Source organism: Rhea pennata, chromosome 2 (assembly GCF_028389875.1).
Source record: "Rhea pennata isolate bPtePen1 chromosome 2, bPtePen1.pri, whole genome shotgun sequence".
Classification (NCBI taxonomy): domain Eukaryota; kingdom Metazoa; phylum Chordata; class Aves; order Rheiformes; family Rheidae; genus Rhea; species Rhea pennata.
In genome coordinates this window covers 18697635-18715474 of record NC_084664.1, presented here as the reverse complement: position 1 = coordinate 18715474, position 17840 = coordinate 18697635, and the positions used below count along the sequence as shown (strand labels likewise).

Here is a 17840-nt window from a genome sequence, read left to right as displayed (position 1 = left end):
GGAAAACATTACCCCAACATTAGCAAACTACAGATTATGGGAAGGAATGTGGAAAGAGATAGAACAAATTTGTGCTATTCAGAGTTGCATTAGTCCACCATTCTGCTCTCCCAGCAGGGCAGGAGCCGGAGGAACCTAAGATTCTGACCCATGTTTTGTGGTCACTTGTATGACTGCAGCTGTTTATACCTGAGTAGAGCTGAATTAGGCAATTAACAGAATATATTTTTCTTCACTCTCCATACTGAAAGCACAAAACAGATGAACCTTGTGGCGGGCAGCCACCAGGGGAAGGTAACACCACACAGCTGGTAGCTGATGAGCTGAATCTAGCTCAGGGAGACGCCCTCGAATTCAGCTCGCTGCCCTTTCCAGGAGAAGATAAGGTGGGGGAATGGAGAAACATCTCTTGTTCCTTTGTACCAGCAGTTTGGTGCATAATTGAGAGTTATTTCTTCTGCCACATCTGTGTTAAGATGTAAGACTGGAGACATATCTCTTTCTATTATTTCATATTATACAGAGAATTTGTTGTCTCTGTATGGTAAGAATGTCCCCAAACTGTTCCATAATTCAGTGACAAAGGAAAAACAAGATGACTGAGTCAGTAGCTATACAGTATTTCTGTAATGTTCTTAGGCCCACAGGCCAGATGGAAGCAGATTGTCTGCAGAGGGGATATGTAAGGAAGAACAGAAGTGGCACTGCTTTCTAGCTCCATGAAAGCAGTCCCCTTTGGGAGTTGACAGGATGTTCCAAAGTGAGATACTGAAAGAGAGACATTGCTCCTCAACTTTCTTCTCCCTGAGTTTGTGTCATAGCATAGGAGTTATTTCTTCCTCTTGCATAAAGTGCTTTTAGCTCACAGACCTCAGCTGCTGGGGTGGACTTGGGTCCCTTCTGCCCTGTGGGATGCATTTTCCAGGGATCAGACTCTGGGTTTGTACCTGGGAGAGTGATTCTGGGGATGAGCCTGGTGAATGAGTTGTGTCACCCACCCAACTTGAGGGCAGAATTCCTGTATGTTCACTTTCTGGAGCTGTCACATAGGCTGCCTGTCACCAGTTATATGTTCTGCCTGTCCGGTCTCATCTTGCTTCCAGAGCTCCTCGATTACTCACTCCTCTGGCCCTGAGTAACTTCCTCCTTATGTACTGCAGATAAACTTTTAGGTAGTCTGTTATCCCTCTCTGTCTTTTTAACTGAGCTTGTGGCACCATTCAATATTCTCGCCAACCTGCCTCACCCTAAAAGCAGGACCCACAGCTACTTGGTGCATGGGGGCAAGGCATAGGCTGGGGGTGGCAGAAGTGATGGTTGCTGAGGCAGTGTCCCCTGAAGGATGGCCTGAGTCAGAGTCCCGTGATGCTCTGCAAACATGTACTAAATCTCTCTCTATTGCCAATGGAAAATCAAGTTCTCAAATATATCTGTGCAAGAAATTTTATATATATATGAGCATATATATATATATATGATGATGTTGTACCCCCGTTCAATTGTTGTATTCATATATCTCTGTCTCTGAGTCTCTGAGATACTGAAATTATCATTATCATTTTATAGCAAAACAAGGGTACAATACAACTGCTGTTATCATTGAAGTGCAGCAGTATTGTTTTCAGGTCTATGATGTCTGAGTCTTTTAGGCTAACAAAGACTCCCCCTAAATTCTGTCCTAAGCTACAGGATTATCCCTGTAATACGTGTGAATAACTGTGAATTTCAAAACAGCAAAAAGAGAACAAGCTTTTAAGAATATATAATTGTATTTATATATGTATATGTATATATATATATATATATATATCCTAGTTATGAAAAAGAAGTAGTAGCTGTGAGTTTGCGATACTCTTATCTAAAGGTGTTTGTACTTATATCTGCATGTATGATTGCAGAGTTAGTAGAGTAGGAGTTTTATAGGTCTAGTTATCAAGTGTGCGTTTAGTCTTGCTAGAGTCCATATGAGCAATGGTGTGATACAGGGTAATAAGGCAACTTGAGTCAGAACTGGTTCTACCATGTATGTAAAAATATGTGTCTGGAGCAATAAATGGAAAATACTGTGAAGTGTTTTATATGGCATGGTCAGCTGAAGATGCTTCAGTGCCCTAAGTAAGCATTAAAGACTGATTCTCTCACATTATGATCCTTATTCACCATTTTAATTTTAATCCAAAACCAAATAGCGTATTCTTAAACTAGTGAGGATAAAACCTTTGCGATTATATCACCCGCTTCCTGCAGCTCCTGCACTAAAACACTTCTGCAGCAGTGTTTTAGTATGTAGCTTTCTGTCCATCATGAGCAGGGTTATGACATGTCATACCCATCCCTACATTAAATATTCAGTATAATTTAAGCTGCAGATAAACCAATAGTCACTGGCACACCAGACTTCCCAGAAGAAGAGGTGATATGAGTGAGAAACTGCTTTCAGAGCTATCTCTGTGTGTGCAAGCTTTTTCTTAGAAAATGCCATGCTTATGAATGGTAGAATATTAGGGAAGGCAGCAATTCTGAGGTGATCTTCTTGCTGTTCATCTCTCCCTTTCAGAATATGACTTAGTACTATACCAGAGGAAAGTTAAATGATATCGGGTCATTTTATGTAGGTATAGTGAAAGAGAAAATTCAGAACATGCTAATTCCCAAATCTGATTTTGATTTTGAAGGCTGGCAGCAGCTGCCATTTGTACTTTGTCACTCTAAAACTTTCTTACCACCTCCTAGAATTAGTAACTAATTGGATTATTATTTTAGGCTACATTCCACAGAAATAGGTGTTTGCTTCTATTCCACTTCATAAAAAGTGACCTGCATGTCTGTTAGGAACTTTTTACTAGAGATGATACAACAGAAGGTTAAGCAACTTGCAGCCTGCTTCACTGAATTTTTTAAGAGACGTTAAAGTTGTCACAGAAGTTTTTTTTCTAGACATGTATCTGTAAAATCATTGTAAGATTAGATCTGTTAGATTTGTTTCAAACTTGGGGTCAATTTGGCCAACAAGTTGTGTCCAATAGTGGTTGGCGTCTCATGCTTCAGAAGAAGGTGTAAGAAATCCTATGCTGGGAGGTATGGTGTCTGTCATGAAAGCTTTACTCAATTCCCAGTTGACAGATCCTTCACCCCCCCCCCCCCGCCCCGAGTCCCTTCCTGAAATGTTTTGAAGTACTAGCACTTAAAGCTGCAACTACTTGTATAAATAAACCAGCACTCCAGCTTGCTAGCTCATCAGTTTTGATGATGATTGTCACAGTTACATTCTGCACATTTCCCAGCAACAGATGTGAAAAGTTTCAGTTTCATTTGATATCCTGTATTTTTATATTATAAGCCAGGAAGAAGTGATGTCTCCAAAACCTTCCTCTAGGTTCTGATGCATTTTATTATCAAGCTACTTTCTCATTTGTTTCCTGTGACAATTAGTTACCCTCTTTGCAGCTTCACTCGCTATGAAGGACCTTCCATGGCCCAATTATTTTCATCTCTCTTCCCAATTCTCCTCTTTTGCGCTCTCTGATAGGGGATGACCAACTGCATATGTGACCATTGGGCTACTGGTGGGTCTCTCCAAGCATAAAAAGTTTCATTCCACTCCAAAAAATGTTTAAGCATTATGCTAGCAGAAAGGTACAATGCTTGTGGTGGTGATCTGGACAGTCAAACAGCTTGTGTTCATTTTTGTGGCAGTGCTACTCTGGCCCTTTAACACTGTGGAGCAGGACTGGGAGATAAGATGTCCTTTAGATTTTTTTCATGGGGCAGGAGCTCTCACTCACATATTTTTATGCTTGCTTTTTGCATATGTCACATCTTAAGAATAATGACACCAATTTGAATTTAATGCATGTGTTTGTAACTCTTCTGAGAGGTCACTAAGTGGCCTGGGTCCTAATACTGTTCCTAGCAAGACCTCACGGTATGCCTGTTACTGATGCATTGCTGTTTCTCATTCCTTTTTGTTTCTAGCCCTTAGGCTGATTAAATTGCATCAACTCAACTGCGACTGAGTTGCAGAGATGGTAATCTCGTTTGTGATACCGTTGGGGTTTCCTGTTCGGTATTGCACAAGGCCTTGAAGCTTGTTTCCTGATCACAAGTGCAGAAGCCTTGGTACCACGTGACTTAGACCACTCTTCCTGTTGAAAAGGACTAGCTTTTAGTAATGCTCGCAGAGGTATTCGAGGCTAACAGGTCAAACTCTTTTTAGTGTATTAAGCTACGTCATGTAGTCACCATGTCAGCTTTGTAGTAGTTTTTAAAATATTTTTAAAGTAGGGTGAATTTTGTATCATTCTTTTACGGCTCATTCTGTTAATTTACTGATTCTATCCTTTTTTTATGTCTCGTTCATAGACATAGCACTGCTGTCTTCTGTAAGTGTGCACATCACAAAACTTTCTTAATTTTTAAAAAAGCAAAATTCTGAGTGTTTTTATTCTCTCTAGTACCTTAATAAATCAAGATGTTTGTACTCATACAGAATCATGTGTTGGTGTTAATAGCAGAGTTTCCATTATAGATTTTCTCTGCATCTGCAGAATTCCTCTGGTATTGGGCGTGAGAGAACTTACTCCCAACTTCTTAGCCCATAGCTTGAGAAAAGGTACAGTTTTACATCTCCATTGAAAATAAAGAGTTTATCAGGAGTAAACACTGAGTTGCTGGAAAAATCCTATGTGAGTCTTGGTAAGTTTAGAAATGCAGTACCCCAGAGTATTGTGGGGCGATCTGGGGCTGTAGGACCAGTCCTTGTGAAAAGGAAGTGGCTGGAGGCTGAATGCGTGCAAGGAGGACTCAGCCACTCTATTTTAAAGAGAAGAATAAATATGTGTGCAGAAACATATTTTTTGAGCTGAAATACAAAAGATGAAATACATGAGCTGAAATACAAAGATGCTAGAAGTACAAAGAATAGAATAAAATACAAGAATTCTTGTTATTCATAGACCTCTTAATTTAGAGTTAAATGATTTGTATCAGCAAAGAGGCTGCTAAGCCTGAAACTGGGAAGGCAAAAAACCCCCAGAGCTAGAAGATGTGGGGGACTTCTGGTAAATGAAGGGTGAATAAATGTACTAATGAGTCAAAATGCAATGAGTTGATATTTTTGTGTTTTAGAAACCTATGAAAGAGAATTTAATATGCATAAACTAAATACTGAGACTTGATGGTTAAAATAACCAGCTGAAGAGAGAAAATGCTCCCACCCTTTAGATGTATAGTATGAGAAATGTAGATATATTTGAAACAAGTTTTCTTGAGGAAATGAGAGCCTGATGAAGATTTAAGAATGTGAAATTTAGGGGGGAACAAAACATAAAGGAATACCTTTTCCTGTATTCATGGTGTTACTTCAGAAAGTGTTTCAAAAGTCTTTTGGAAGGCATTGTTTTGAAAGTCAGTCACTTTAAAAATAGGTTAAAAGTTTCACATATATGCCTTCACATGTGCCCCTCCTAAAAATTTTTATTCTTTACAACCACAATTTCCTCTTTTTGTTTTAGTTCTGATTTTTTTTCTGCTTAAATATCCTATGCCCATCACATGAAGTTTATTATGAAAGTATTGTCATACTTACATATTTTTTTCATTTTTTATATAGTGACTTTAGGGGTTACTATTAGTAGTACTAGATACAGAAAAATCTTACAGAAAAAATACCCTTTAATGGTTATAGAGGTGGACTGAGTATGAAATTCAGTTTTCCTCTGGAGATTGGGCAAATCTTTTCCTCCTTTTGTTAGGAGTGGCACACACATCTGCAGGTTTCACTTTGAGTTTCTGATTTGAATAATTTCAGGGCTATATGTAAAAGCCTGAAGAAAGAATTTGCCAGTCCAATAGACAGCACCATCTCTTAAATGGGATAATTTCCAGCTCCGTGCATTGTTTTTACCTATTTGTTCCTACTATGGCAATCAAAGGAAGAAAAATAGATATGAGGGTGCAGAGGAGTCGTGAGTAGAATGAACTGAAGAAGAGAGTGGATAAGACACTTTCCTGCAGTTGCACCTTTCGGAGGTTTATTTAACTGTCTTTTGAAAATAGCATTATTATTGGTAAGCATTTACTAGCACTTGACAAAATCCTTGTTAAATTTTGAGGATTCTCATGTTAGTTAAGACATCACTTAAAAAATACTTTCTGCATGTGCTTTCATGATGAAGATGTTAACTTTGTCTTCCTAAAACCGATTTGTAAAAATTCAAGAGAAAAAGGTAGATATCACAGAAAGAATGCTTCAGTGACAGCTTTACTTTATCAGTCATCATGATGGATGTCTCTATACTTCATTCTCAGAACATGTATTCAGGCCTTTTCCCTTTCCCCATGTGCTTAAGGTCTCAAAAACCCTAATATTAAATGTCATTTATATGCATTGATAAGGAAAAGTTAGCAGTGACTACTCAGCTCCAATGTTACAGTGGAAATTCTTACAGAATTATTTCCGTGCTGCTTTTTTGTATGATTACACTATTTTTCAGTCATGAATCAAAGATAACTGAAGGGTCATAAAATCATATAATGGCAAAGAAAGCAGCTTTATATTTATTAGAACCTGTAAAAGTCACGTAATTTGGGTAAACTGATGTGTCATCCAATATTCGGTGCTCTTGCTTTTTTCTTCCCTAACTACTAGAGCGGTTAGTCTTTTGGATTTTTTTTCTTTCTTTTTCCAATATTCTCTTTTCAAGTGGGGTTTGCTTTCTGCTGGGGTTTTCAGGAAGCTCTTGTCAAGTCAGGAATGTCGCTGAAGCCTTTTTCTGGTGTTGTGAGGTTTAGTGGCGTTTATCAGTTAACTATGGGATTGTTAGGTGACGCAAGATGCTCTGTAAAATGAAAAGCAGGAAGATTGAAGAACAGGGTACTTGCTGGTCTTCTCTTCTTCCCAGGCTTTGCAACTGTGGGAGTTATCCCTGTCCTCAGTTGATTGCATTTTGGCATTTGTTGGCCCTGATCCTGTAAGGTGCATGCAAACCCAGGGAATCCATAGGACTACTTACGCATTTAAAATTTGACCATGCTTGAACTTGTTATGTGATCACTACTAGAATTTTCTCAATCCCTTGCAGAGTTGTGCTTTTGAAGAAGATGGTATTTGTAGCGCTCATCTTCAGCACCGTTCCACACTGGACACTTTTTTACACTACTTCCCTCCCTGGAGAGGAGCAAATTCACGAGAAGGGGGAAGCGGAGTGTTAGAGAAGCCGTGTCTCCATGGCAGTGTCGTCTGGTGCTGCCCGCACGCCCCCACTCCTGCGGCAGGAGTCCCCAGTGAGCGTCCCGCCAGGCTTGGACGTGCTCTCCTTGCCTCAGGGCTCTCCCTCAGATGCCCTGAGGTTAGGCAAGAAGCAAGTTCTCAGAGTGCGCTAGTATTTGACAGAACTTAGGGGGAAATACTGAGACAGAAAACAGTCATATACTTAATCGTAACCAGTTGCTGCGCTAGATAACACCCAATAAGCTCTTGTTCTTTCAGTTGTTTAAGCCAGAGAAAGCAAGCTTTCAGGACAAAACATCCGGGAGTTTCTCAGCCTTAAACTTTGTTTCCCTTTCCATTTCTCACTAGCAAGATATTTTTAAGATGTTTAAAATACATCCATCATTTATTAGCTAATGACTTCCTATGAAACGTAAATAATAAAAGGTCTGAAGTTGTTGGAACTCATCGTGAGCGTAGAGCCCCAGCGTGTGTTCAAGCATATACAGGATTGAGATTCAGATCTGTTATTAGTTATTCCTGCGCTGTACAAGGAGTTTTCTTCTCAAATTATTGCAAGTCAGGAGCAGTTGTTTTAAATTTAACTGGGAAAGCATTGTAAAAGAGCACTGTATATTCTCTGCTTTTAAGTGTTGCTGGCTTTGAAATGAATTTGTGATGATTCTGTGTGGGTTCCTCCTTTTTAGATGGAGCAAACGTGTGATGATATTGATGAAATGTTCAGCAATTTACTTGGAGAAATGGACATGCTGACCCAGGTAAGTACTTTTTTTATTTATTTATTTATTCTTTTTTTTCCCCTAGTAAATTAGAAAAATAGTTGTTAGACATTAGAGAAAAGAGACAGCCTTTCTGCAGTTTTCATATTTTTTCACTAAATAAATACATATAAATTATACATATAAACTGAATTTCTCTATTTGGCATTTAAAATGAGAGGCATGAAAAACAAGGTGATATCATTGCAGGTTAGATGATGAAAGAGAGCTAACTGCTTCTGAAAGATACTTTTTCCAAAAAATACCAAATGAGCAACTTAAATTCTGTTTAGACTCAACCACAAGAAGTTGAAATATTCAGTCAAACAGGAAGAGTTTGAGTCTGCAATTTCACATATGAACATTTTGCATGCATGGGTGAATGAGGTGTAGCCTGTGTGTCAAATGTAAACTTTGGACGTGAAAACGTTTATTCTTATATAAAATATATGTATCTGGCAAAAAACCTCATCTTTAGATATGCCAGAATATTAAGTTACAGCCAGGGTAACATTCAAGAATTTATAGAGATATTATTGCCAGTGCAGAATACACTCTTGAGAGGAAACAATAAAACATCATGAGCCCTTTTCTAAATCAACAGTCCTGGAACATTTCCTCTAAAATCTGATAAGGCGAACGTGTAGTTCTAAACTACAAACTGAATAAATTTGTGGTATTTTAACATATGCCTATTTGAAATGCCTAAGCTGTTGTTTTGGATTCTGTGTGTGTTTGCTTGCAGCCTCTGTTTTGGGGAGTCTTTCCTCTCGGTAAATCCTCATGCCTGCCAAATTAAAGGCCAATAATTCTGAGCCACAGAATAGGAATTTTGCTTAAACCATGTGAGCGTCAAGATATCATATGATAGTCTTAGCTATCAAACCATAGTACTTAGCCGCCCGTTGCCTTCTGACTTCTTAATGTTTTTTTTATAACCATGTGTTTACAGTTACATATACATATACAAACACACACATATACACATACATATATATATATATATACACACATACGGATGTATGTGTGGGTGTGTACCTACACGTATCCCAAGGCTGCTGTTAATCCCCCTGCTCTCTGCAGTGCTGGCCTCACCTCTCCCCTTGGCACTGGAGGGGAGAAGGAGACAGTGCATATCTGAAAGCCTGAAAACTCTTTCTGTCGACAGACTTGCATCTTTTAATTCCTTTAGCCTTGATTTCCTAAACCAGTCTGTAGATAGTTTTTCACACTTTCTTCCCCATCCTGGTTTTCTGTTCCTAAAGTGAGTGTAAATGACAGAAACACACAGAAATTCCCTTTCATTGCATGAAAAGGCAGAAAAGTAAATGCAGAACAGGAATCAGGGTTTTCTGCTATTTTTAAGTCTTTTTTTAATTTTTTTTAGTATTTCAATTGTTTTCTGTTCAGTTTCTCTTTACTTGTACTTTCTCTGCTTTCATCTTTATTTCTGCCCTTTTCTGACCACTATAAGATGCTGTGACTTCTTATTTTATGTTAATAATGAAAGTGTATCTTTTATACTCTTACAGTCTATCTCACCAATATATTTTGTACCCTTTCTTTTTGCACCTTTTTTTTTTTTTATTCAGGCACTGTAAAACTGCCTCACTGGCTTCCTTTCTCCCTCACTTATTTATACTGTGTCTATTTTTATGAGAGTAGCTATTAACAGAGAAGCAGTGTTTAAAGTTGACACTGCTTTGGTTTTCAGCTCTGTACAACTTCAGAAGAAACCAAGATGTCTTGGGTGGGAAATATGTGAAAAGAGCTGCCAAGAAAAATATTTGCATTAATTTTCATGGAAAATGCCTGTCAGTTGTAGGCAACTCTTAAGAAATGTAAATGCTCCAGGTACAAGTTGAATATGAATAAAATGACATACTGTTGCAGCAGAAGGCATGCATCTCACAGGGGTGTATAAACAACGGTAGAGCCTGTAAGGTATATGAAGTGAGGGGTGAAGTTACCCTTCCATTCTGCTCCGCATTGGTAAGCCCTCAACAGGGACACGATGCCCAGTGTCAGCACTGTGTTTTGAGAAGGAAGAGCATCAAGTGGAGAAAATCCAGAGGAAAGCAGTGGCTCTGATGAGAAGGAGAGGAGACATGGCTTATGAGAAAAGGTTGAGCTGGTTTGTTTAGCTGAGATGAGACTAGATAGAGAAGATGAGACTGATAACAATCTTAAAATACATAAATGGCTGCTCAGAGCAGAAAGAAGTACTTGGTTGTCCGTGTCGGCAGAGGGTGAGGCGATGAGAACGGCCTTCAAGTGCAGCAAAGGCAGTTTCAGGTAAACATCAGAACAGAGGTTTAATGGCAGGGATAGAGATCCGGGCAAGGAAGCAGTAGACTAGGTTGGTAGAGTAGATGCTGGAATATGTCTGATCAGAGGCTTTTCTGCTTTTTTTTTTCCCTTTTCTTGTTCTTTTTTTCTGTTCTTTTTTCTTCTTTAGAAGAGGCTAGCTCTACATTTGTCAGGTATGACCGAGATATAGCTGGTCTGACAGGTGGATGTTCTATATAGCCCCTTGAAATGCCTTCCAGTCTTGTTTCTGCAGTTCTAGCACTTGGTTATTAGAGCTATCATTTCCTCGTTGGAGAATAGAAGGAGAATTTATCTTTCTTTCTCTTCATTGTATACACTTTTCCTAACTTTACAAACCAGTGGTTCCCTAAATAACAAGCTATGAGCTGGGAATTCTCTATTTAACTATGCAGCTTTGTGGTTTACATTGCAAACAACAGCATGTTTTTTCAAGCAGCAGGAGAAAATAACAGCTAGATTTTGTGTCTGTTTAGTAAACAAATCACTCTGGACCAAGCAGCAGTGCATAGCTCATGTGTACACATTCACAGCTAAACTCTTTTAAACTCCCCTTCCAAAAAAACCTCACCAAAACCCCATAACCAGTTTGGCTTTATCCTCTGTCTTTGCTGGAAACTACTGCAACATCTGCTGTGCCCTAAACCATGCCCAGGTGTTGCCTGGCAGAGTTGTGACTGGTGTGGGCCAACATTTTACTGGAAAGCATGAGAGCCATTAAACAGTTGGCATGTTTGTGAGACAGTGCTTGAGCCCTTATCCCAGCTCCATTTGGTTTACTAGTCTAGGTACAACTTCAGAAACTAGTGTGTGGTATTCTGTTCCTTGAAGAAGAATTAACTTCAGTAGACACATTCAGGGTAAGTCATTGACAGGTATTAATGTCTGTAATAGAAATAATGTCATCAGGCATCTTTCTTTTTCTTTCACCTTAACAGAGTTTGGGAGTGGAGACTTTACCATCTCCATCCCCCGAAGTGGCCAACAAGGAATTTAGCTTTACAGTTGGTTTTAAAGATTTAAATGGTAAGTAGCCACAAGGACTCTTTTGTACTTTTGGTACTTATTTAAAATGTATCACAGCAAGAAATGAAAAGGAAACCTCAAAATAGTGCTGTTTTTGTAAAAACATTGCTGCTTTGCTGAGAGAGAGCACATTTTTGTGTCTTAGTTCTCACTCGGTTCATGTGTGTCGGCTTCAAAAGGGTCTGATTTTCTTTAAACGGACATTGCCAAGTCCTCTATGCATTTGTGATTTTTTTCTTGAATTAGACTCTTCAAAGAGATTAAAACCACTGAATCCACTGGTTCTTAAAGAACCATTCTATTCTAAAGCAGCTAAATCATCCTACAGGATGTCATTCCACAGGATATTTTTTTTTATGGCCTAGTTTAAACAAGTCAGTAAGAAGTTACCTATTAATTTCCAAAATAAGAGTGTATCATTTTGTCTTACACTGTGACAGAGAAAAGACATATAGTAAATATTGGAATATTTAGATCTGATTGATAAGATGCTTTTGAAAAAGAGACTACCTGGTTTGTTCTTTTGCTTAGTGGCACCTCAAAACCCTGCATTTCACATGAAATACGTCACAGATGTTGATCACCCAGTTGTGCTATCAATGTCATGCAATTTCTTAAGTCTTAGAATTCTCAGATTCTGATTTTGCCTCATTTTGATTTTAGAATTTTAGAATGGTACTAATATATGAAGGTATTCTTGATCTAGGGCTCAGTTATGCAGATTGTAGTGTACTGTACCAAAACTTGCCAAGTTGTATACTTAACTTCAGCTGTATAAGCAGTCTAATGGGAGCTAACTGAGCTTCTTGTGTCCATATCACTAAGCATATGCTCAGGAACTTTGCTGGATCAGGGCTGGATTTTGAAATATATTACAGGCCTCAGACCGTATCACTGAAAGTGAAGCTTCCTGTCTTGTCTAATTTGTATTCATTGAATTCTTTGTATTCTAAATTTGAGTATGACCAGATTAATAGCTATTTGCAAAACACATCTGTTTTCTTTAACCCATTTAACAATTTGTTTTCTTTCCCATAATCCTTATAACTTAAAGTAACCATATTTCCTACAGTTTAATCTCCGCTGAACTGGAAACACACCATTTTGCACTGCATTCACTCCAATATATTTGGTGGTTTTCTTTACAGAATCCCTAAGTGCCCTAGAGGACAAAGACCTTGATGCTTTAATGGCTGATCTTGTAGCAGACATAAACGAAGTTGAACAGAGAACGTTACAAGCCCAGAAAACTACTACTGGCAATCAACAAAGTAAAGTCACTCAGCCTTCAACAGGCTTGGATACTGCCACTTCTTGTATGTCAAGCAACTATGTTACCGTTACTGGACAGTTTGGGGACGACTTGCCGCCTCCACCTCCAGACCCTAATTTAGACCTTCCACCGCCGCCGCCACCACCTCCTCCTGAGCCACTCACTCAGGTAAGCAGATATCTTGGATTTGGCATCAATGCATGGCCAAAGATCTCACTGTTCTGTGTTGGTTCATTGCCATCTACTGCTAGTCTATTGCTATTGGTGAGCAGGTTCAAGAACTATCTGCTAGATCTACCTCTGGTCTAACTAATTTCTTCCAATAGGAAAAGCTGCTCAATTGTGCAAAACTTAGCATTTGCTAGTACACTGGTACACTGTGTGCAAGGCTGAGCACAAGTACCTCTCTTCTAATCTCAGCACTGGGGTTAGAACCAACTCTTGTTGGTCTTGTCATTGAAGGAAGGTAATGAATACCATCTGCAATATGGGACACTATTTAGGAGATGCCAAAGTTATCAGTAGGTACTGTTTATAAACAATTGGCTTACCTGTATGCTCAAATTTATCAGAGTTGTCACAGCCTCCTCCACGTTTTTCCCACTTGCAAATCTGTTTTAACTACCAAAATCAACATGGTATTTCTAATAGATGCATTTAAGATTCATTTCTTCAGCATGAGGTTGTGGAGAGGGAGATAACAGAAGAATTCTACCCTGTCACAGTCATCTGGGGAGAATGTGTGCATTAGAAGAATGATGCAGTAGAAAAAGCATGAATTTGAAATGAAAAATCCAGAAGAATCTCTTTCAGAATTTTTTTTTTCTTATGCAGAGTAACTGTGATGGACAGGAGTTGTTTACATTTAGGGAATGGAAAGTTTAGAAGGTTTTTTTAAAAAAGTGCTCTGTTGGCCCATCTGTAACTGACTGGTCAATCCAGCTTAAGATCTGAGCAATTCATTGCTATTTAAAATTTCACATAAACTGAATATGAATATCCTCAACATCATTGCTACCTCTATGTTTAGCATCATACAGCAAACATTTAGCAAAAAGAACAGAAATCCAGTGCGAAGAGGGCCTTTTTGATTATACTAGAAGGCAACTCACTGGATAAAGCTTCATTTAGGATATGCAAGCTTTCAGTGCTCTGTTTGAAGAGTGAAAACTGTAAACATGAGGGAGGAACTCTGCCTTTTTTCTGTATCTCAAAGATAACAGTTGGATTCCTATCTTAAAGGAATATCAATATTTGTAAAAAGAGCAGCTAGACCACAGAAGTCTTTTATTTAACTGGTATAACTGATATGGAAGAGGTGCTGTCAAGAAAAATTCTGTTGCATGGCCTGCAAGTGTATTCCTATGCTGATTTGGGAAGATGACCTTTAAGGAAATATCAAGCTTCCAAATAGTCTGCTTCTGAAGCTGAGGAAGTATGGGCTGGAAGAGTGGCCTGCTAGATAGGCTGAAGATTGACCAAACTGCCAGCCTCCAGGGATGGTGATCAATGGCTCAGCATCTGGCTAGTGGTTGGTAGCAAGTGGGATCAATACTGGGGTTCATATATAACATTTTCATCGGTGATCTGAATGGTGACAGAAAGATCATCTGCGAAAGTCCTGAGGCTTTTAAAGGAACTAGCTGACATAATCAATGGCAGAGTTTCAGTGCAGCGGCACCTGGAGACCCATGAGGACTGGACCAGCAAAATCTTCAGAAACTCAGCTAGGAGCAAAGTCCTGCACCCAGGGTGGAAAAAACTCATGAATTTGTACAGTCCAGGAGACAAGTGGCTGAGTAACAACCCTGCTGAATGCAGCTAGGGTTCTGGTGGGTGCCATGTTGAATGTGACCCAACAGTCATCTGGGCAGGGGAAACTGGGCTACGTTAGGAGGAGCATGGCCAACAGATTGACGGGAGAACTTATTCCTCTCTGCTTGGCATTAGTGATGCTATACCTGGAATACTGCATCCAGGTTTAGCAGTGGAGATACTGGAGAGTGTCTGGCAGAGAGCTGAGATGGACAGGGGCCTGGAGCACATAACCATGAAGAAAGGCTGAGGGAGCGGAGCTTGTTTGATCTCATAGAGGAGGCTAAGAGATGATCTAATGACAACCTGGAAATATTTAAGAGTAACCATGGAGCTGATCAAGCCAAGCTCTTCTTGGTAGTCATAGATGACATAACAAGGGGCAACAGCTACCTGCTGTTCCTTTATAGTTTCAGACAGAACACTAGGAAAACCTTTTTCACTTTGGTAGGTGGTGCAGCACCGGAACAGATAACCCAGAGAGGTCATATATATCTCTGGAGATTTTCTAGGCTTGGCCAGGCAAAGCTGCAGCTGACCTGATACAGTATTGGTGGTAGTTCTGCTTTGGGCAGGGGGTTGGACCGCAGATCTCCAGAGCTCCCTTCCAACCAACATTTCTATGATTCTGTGAGCTAAAGCCCACTGCAATCAACAGTGCTGAACAGTCCTTTTCGTTGAGGAATTCATTTTACATTTTCATTTATTTCATACTCTATTTTTTAGTTTCAGGTCTCAGGTAGCTCTCATGTGGCTAATTCTCTATTTACTGGCATCCTGCAGTACCTGAGGGTCAAACGAGATTTCTAAGTGAAGAGGGGACATACTTACTAAACACAGCTAAACACAGCTGGAATTCTATGTGGAATAATTTGTCTGGAAATCACCTCTGCCTCGCTCAGTTGCAGTGCTCCTAGGAGTCTGTGTGCTGAGTTAAATCTCTAGTAATGTCTTCTGGTCTCTTCCCAGAAACTAGCACCATAGGAAACAAATACAGGTTGATGGCAGAGAAGGATGAGAAGAAGAGGCAGGAGCATTCCCAAAGAAACTCTCTGCAGAAGTTGATTTCTTCAGAAAGTTCTACTTATTCTCTGTTACCAGTGATAATCAAATACTGGTGGCCTCACTGCTGTATGGCATACACAAAGTTGCCTATACAGTTATTATCTGTTATTCAACTTTGCAATTTATATAATAATCATTTAAAATGAAATACAGAAAACTGATTTCAAATTAGTATTTAGTCTCTTGATTAGTGAGTATTTGCTTCAACATGATACTTCTGCTGAGAAGAATGAAGTGCAGCTGTAAATGGGGTATTTTTTGTTTTGTCAAAATCCACATTACCATTTGCCTGGTTTCTTGATAGGTAATTTCTGAGCAAATCATGGCTGACATTTTGTTTAGCACTTGTGGTTGTCTGTAGTCAAATAAACATAGTGTTATAACATTTGTACCTTTAATACCAAGACTCTATTTCTTAACCTTTAAATGTCCCAAAATTAAAAATAAGTATTTCTTTTAAAGAAGTAGTCTCGTAAGTTGCCATCAGCTCTGACATTTCTTTTTAAAAACTGTCCTTAAGCTAAATAGGTCCTCTATGTTTTCCAGGGCATTATATAGATGAGATTTTTGTATGTCTACTTGAAGATCCAGAAAATGTGGTGATGAAGTTGCAGTGAGAAAACAAATCTTTCAGCCTGTCAGAAGCATTTGTTTGTAACAGTGCTAATATTTTCACCTATGTCCCAGTACCTTTTTCTATCTTGAGAAAGACAAAGGTTATGAAAGTGTGAGAACCCTCAAGTGAGATTTTTTTTTCATGGATTTGTACTTTGTATGAACTCTGTTCGACATAGGTCACATGGAGGTGAACCTGCCTAGGCTTTTCAGCAGAAATCCTGCCTGCACTATACTCAACCACTTTGGTAAAGAAATTTTTCCTGCCTCTTGCAGAGAAATGTTTTGAGATGGTAAGGAGAAGAGCATGCTCTGAGAAGCTGTATGCTCTTCTCTCTGTAAAACATTCAGCCTTACTGGGGAAGACTCTCAGGTTGTTCAACCACAGATGCTTTTTTGGGGTGCTCAGAGTTAATCATCTGTGAGCTGCAGGGCTGCTGCATTGCAAATTTCATTACCTTGTGGAGAAAAAGATATTTGAGAACCTATTGTCTGACATCCATGGAGAATCTGTTAACAGCAATCACACTTGAAGCCATCTCTTTGAGGTTATACACCTTGCCTTGTATTTTTGACCTCCTATGGGATGCAAGTATCCAAGGGAAGCTGTGACAAAATGGAAAGATGTTTAGTGCTGTAAGAAGGATGTCTGTCAGGAGTAGTTTAGTCATGGCTGAACCTGCCTCTGGGCAGGGGCTGAGCAAGATAACCTTCTTAGATAACCTTCTTAACTCTTTTCTTGCTGTGATTCTGTGATATATCTGTAAGGTATTTGTAAGAAGGAAGTGGTGGCAGTGCTCAGTTAGGCCTACATGTTTCCTGCACGTGCCTCTCCCATGAGCTGCAGGCATCCTGGTCCTGGCCTTCTCATAATCCCAGGGCAACTAAAATGGTGACTTTATGATAGAAAATGGTGGATGAAGGTAACACAGAAGCTTTTTTCATGGAAGCAGGACAGAAACTGCCTCTCAGTTACTGATCGGAAGCTGGATGTGCCTTTGAGTGCCACAGCACAAAATCCCACCCCTGTAAAGGAAAGGGGGAAGTGTGGCATTGGAAAAGATCAAGAGGGACAGTACAAATCAGTGAAGAGAGAGAATGCAAAGTAAAGGCAGCCTTCGTTATGAGCAGCAGGGATTTAATGCTGGAAAGAAACAGTAGCATTAACAGTCCAGGGCAGCACCAGAAACTGCAGTTACTTGCTGTCCAAAATGTACTTTTCCAACTCTGCAGGTCTCGCAGGGTGACTGTTGGAAGATAGACGGCAAGAAGAAATGATTAGGATCTTTATACCGGTCACAAAGGTGACAGTAGGCACTGGCATCTGCTTCGCATACCTAAAGCTCTCAGCAGCTGAAGATCCAGAGTACACTAGAATCACATACTTCACTGATGTTAAGAGAGGAGCATGATATTGATGCAGCCACCTTGTAAACCAAGAGCCTGGTCATACTGAAATCAGTACGAGTCTCACAGTGGCTGTGTTAATGTGAGTGGGTCCATTACCAGAATAAAAGATCGTGACTTCACCCTGCTGAAGGGGATGCTCCTCTCCAGAAGTACACAAGCAGTTAAGAGCTTGTGTGTAGCAAGCAAAGGAATTCAAGTCAATGAACTTATTTAACAGAACATCTCAAATTGAGTGTCATTATGGCAAACCAAGTTTTTAGTAAGAGTCTAAAAGCTCTAGTTCTCTAAATCCTGTTGAGAGAGAGAGAGTTTTCTTTGA

General features: G+C 39.5%; 1 protein-coding gene across 1 annotated transcript in view; it reads left to right on the top strand.

Annotated features, from left to right (window-relative positions):
• APBB1IP (amyloid beta precursor protein binding family B member 1 interacting protein) overlaps positions 1–17840 on the top strand; it is a 62549-nt gene that overhangs the window by 6116 nt on the left and 38593 nt on the right. Inside the window, exons 2-4 of the mRNA XM_062567688.1 lie at positions 7918–7989; positions 11256–11343; positions 12492–12784. Coding sequence (XP_062423672.1) covers positions 7918–7989; positions 11256–11343; positions 12492–12784 — 453 coding nt within the window. The remainder of the gene's footprint in view (positions 1–7917; positions 7990–11255; positions 11344–12491; positions 12785–17840) is intronic.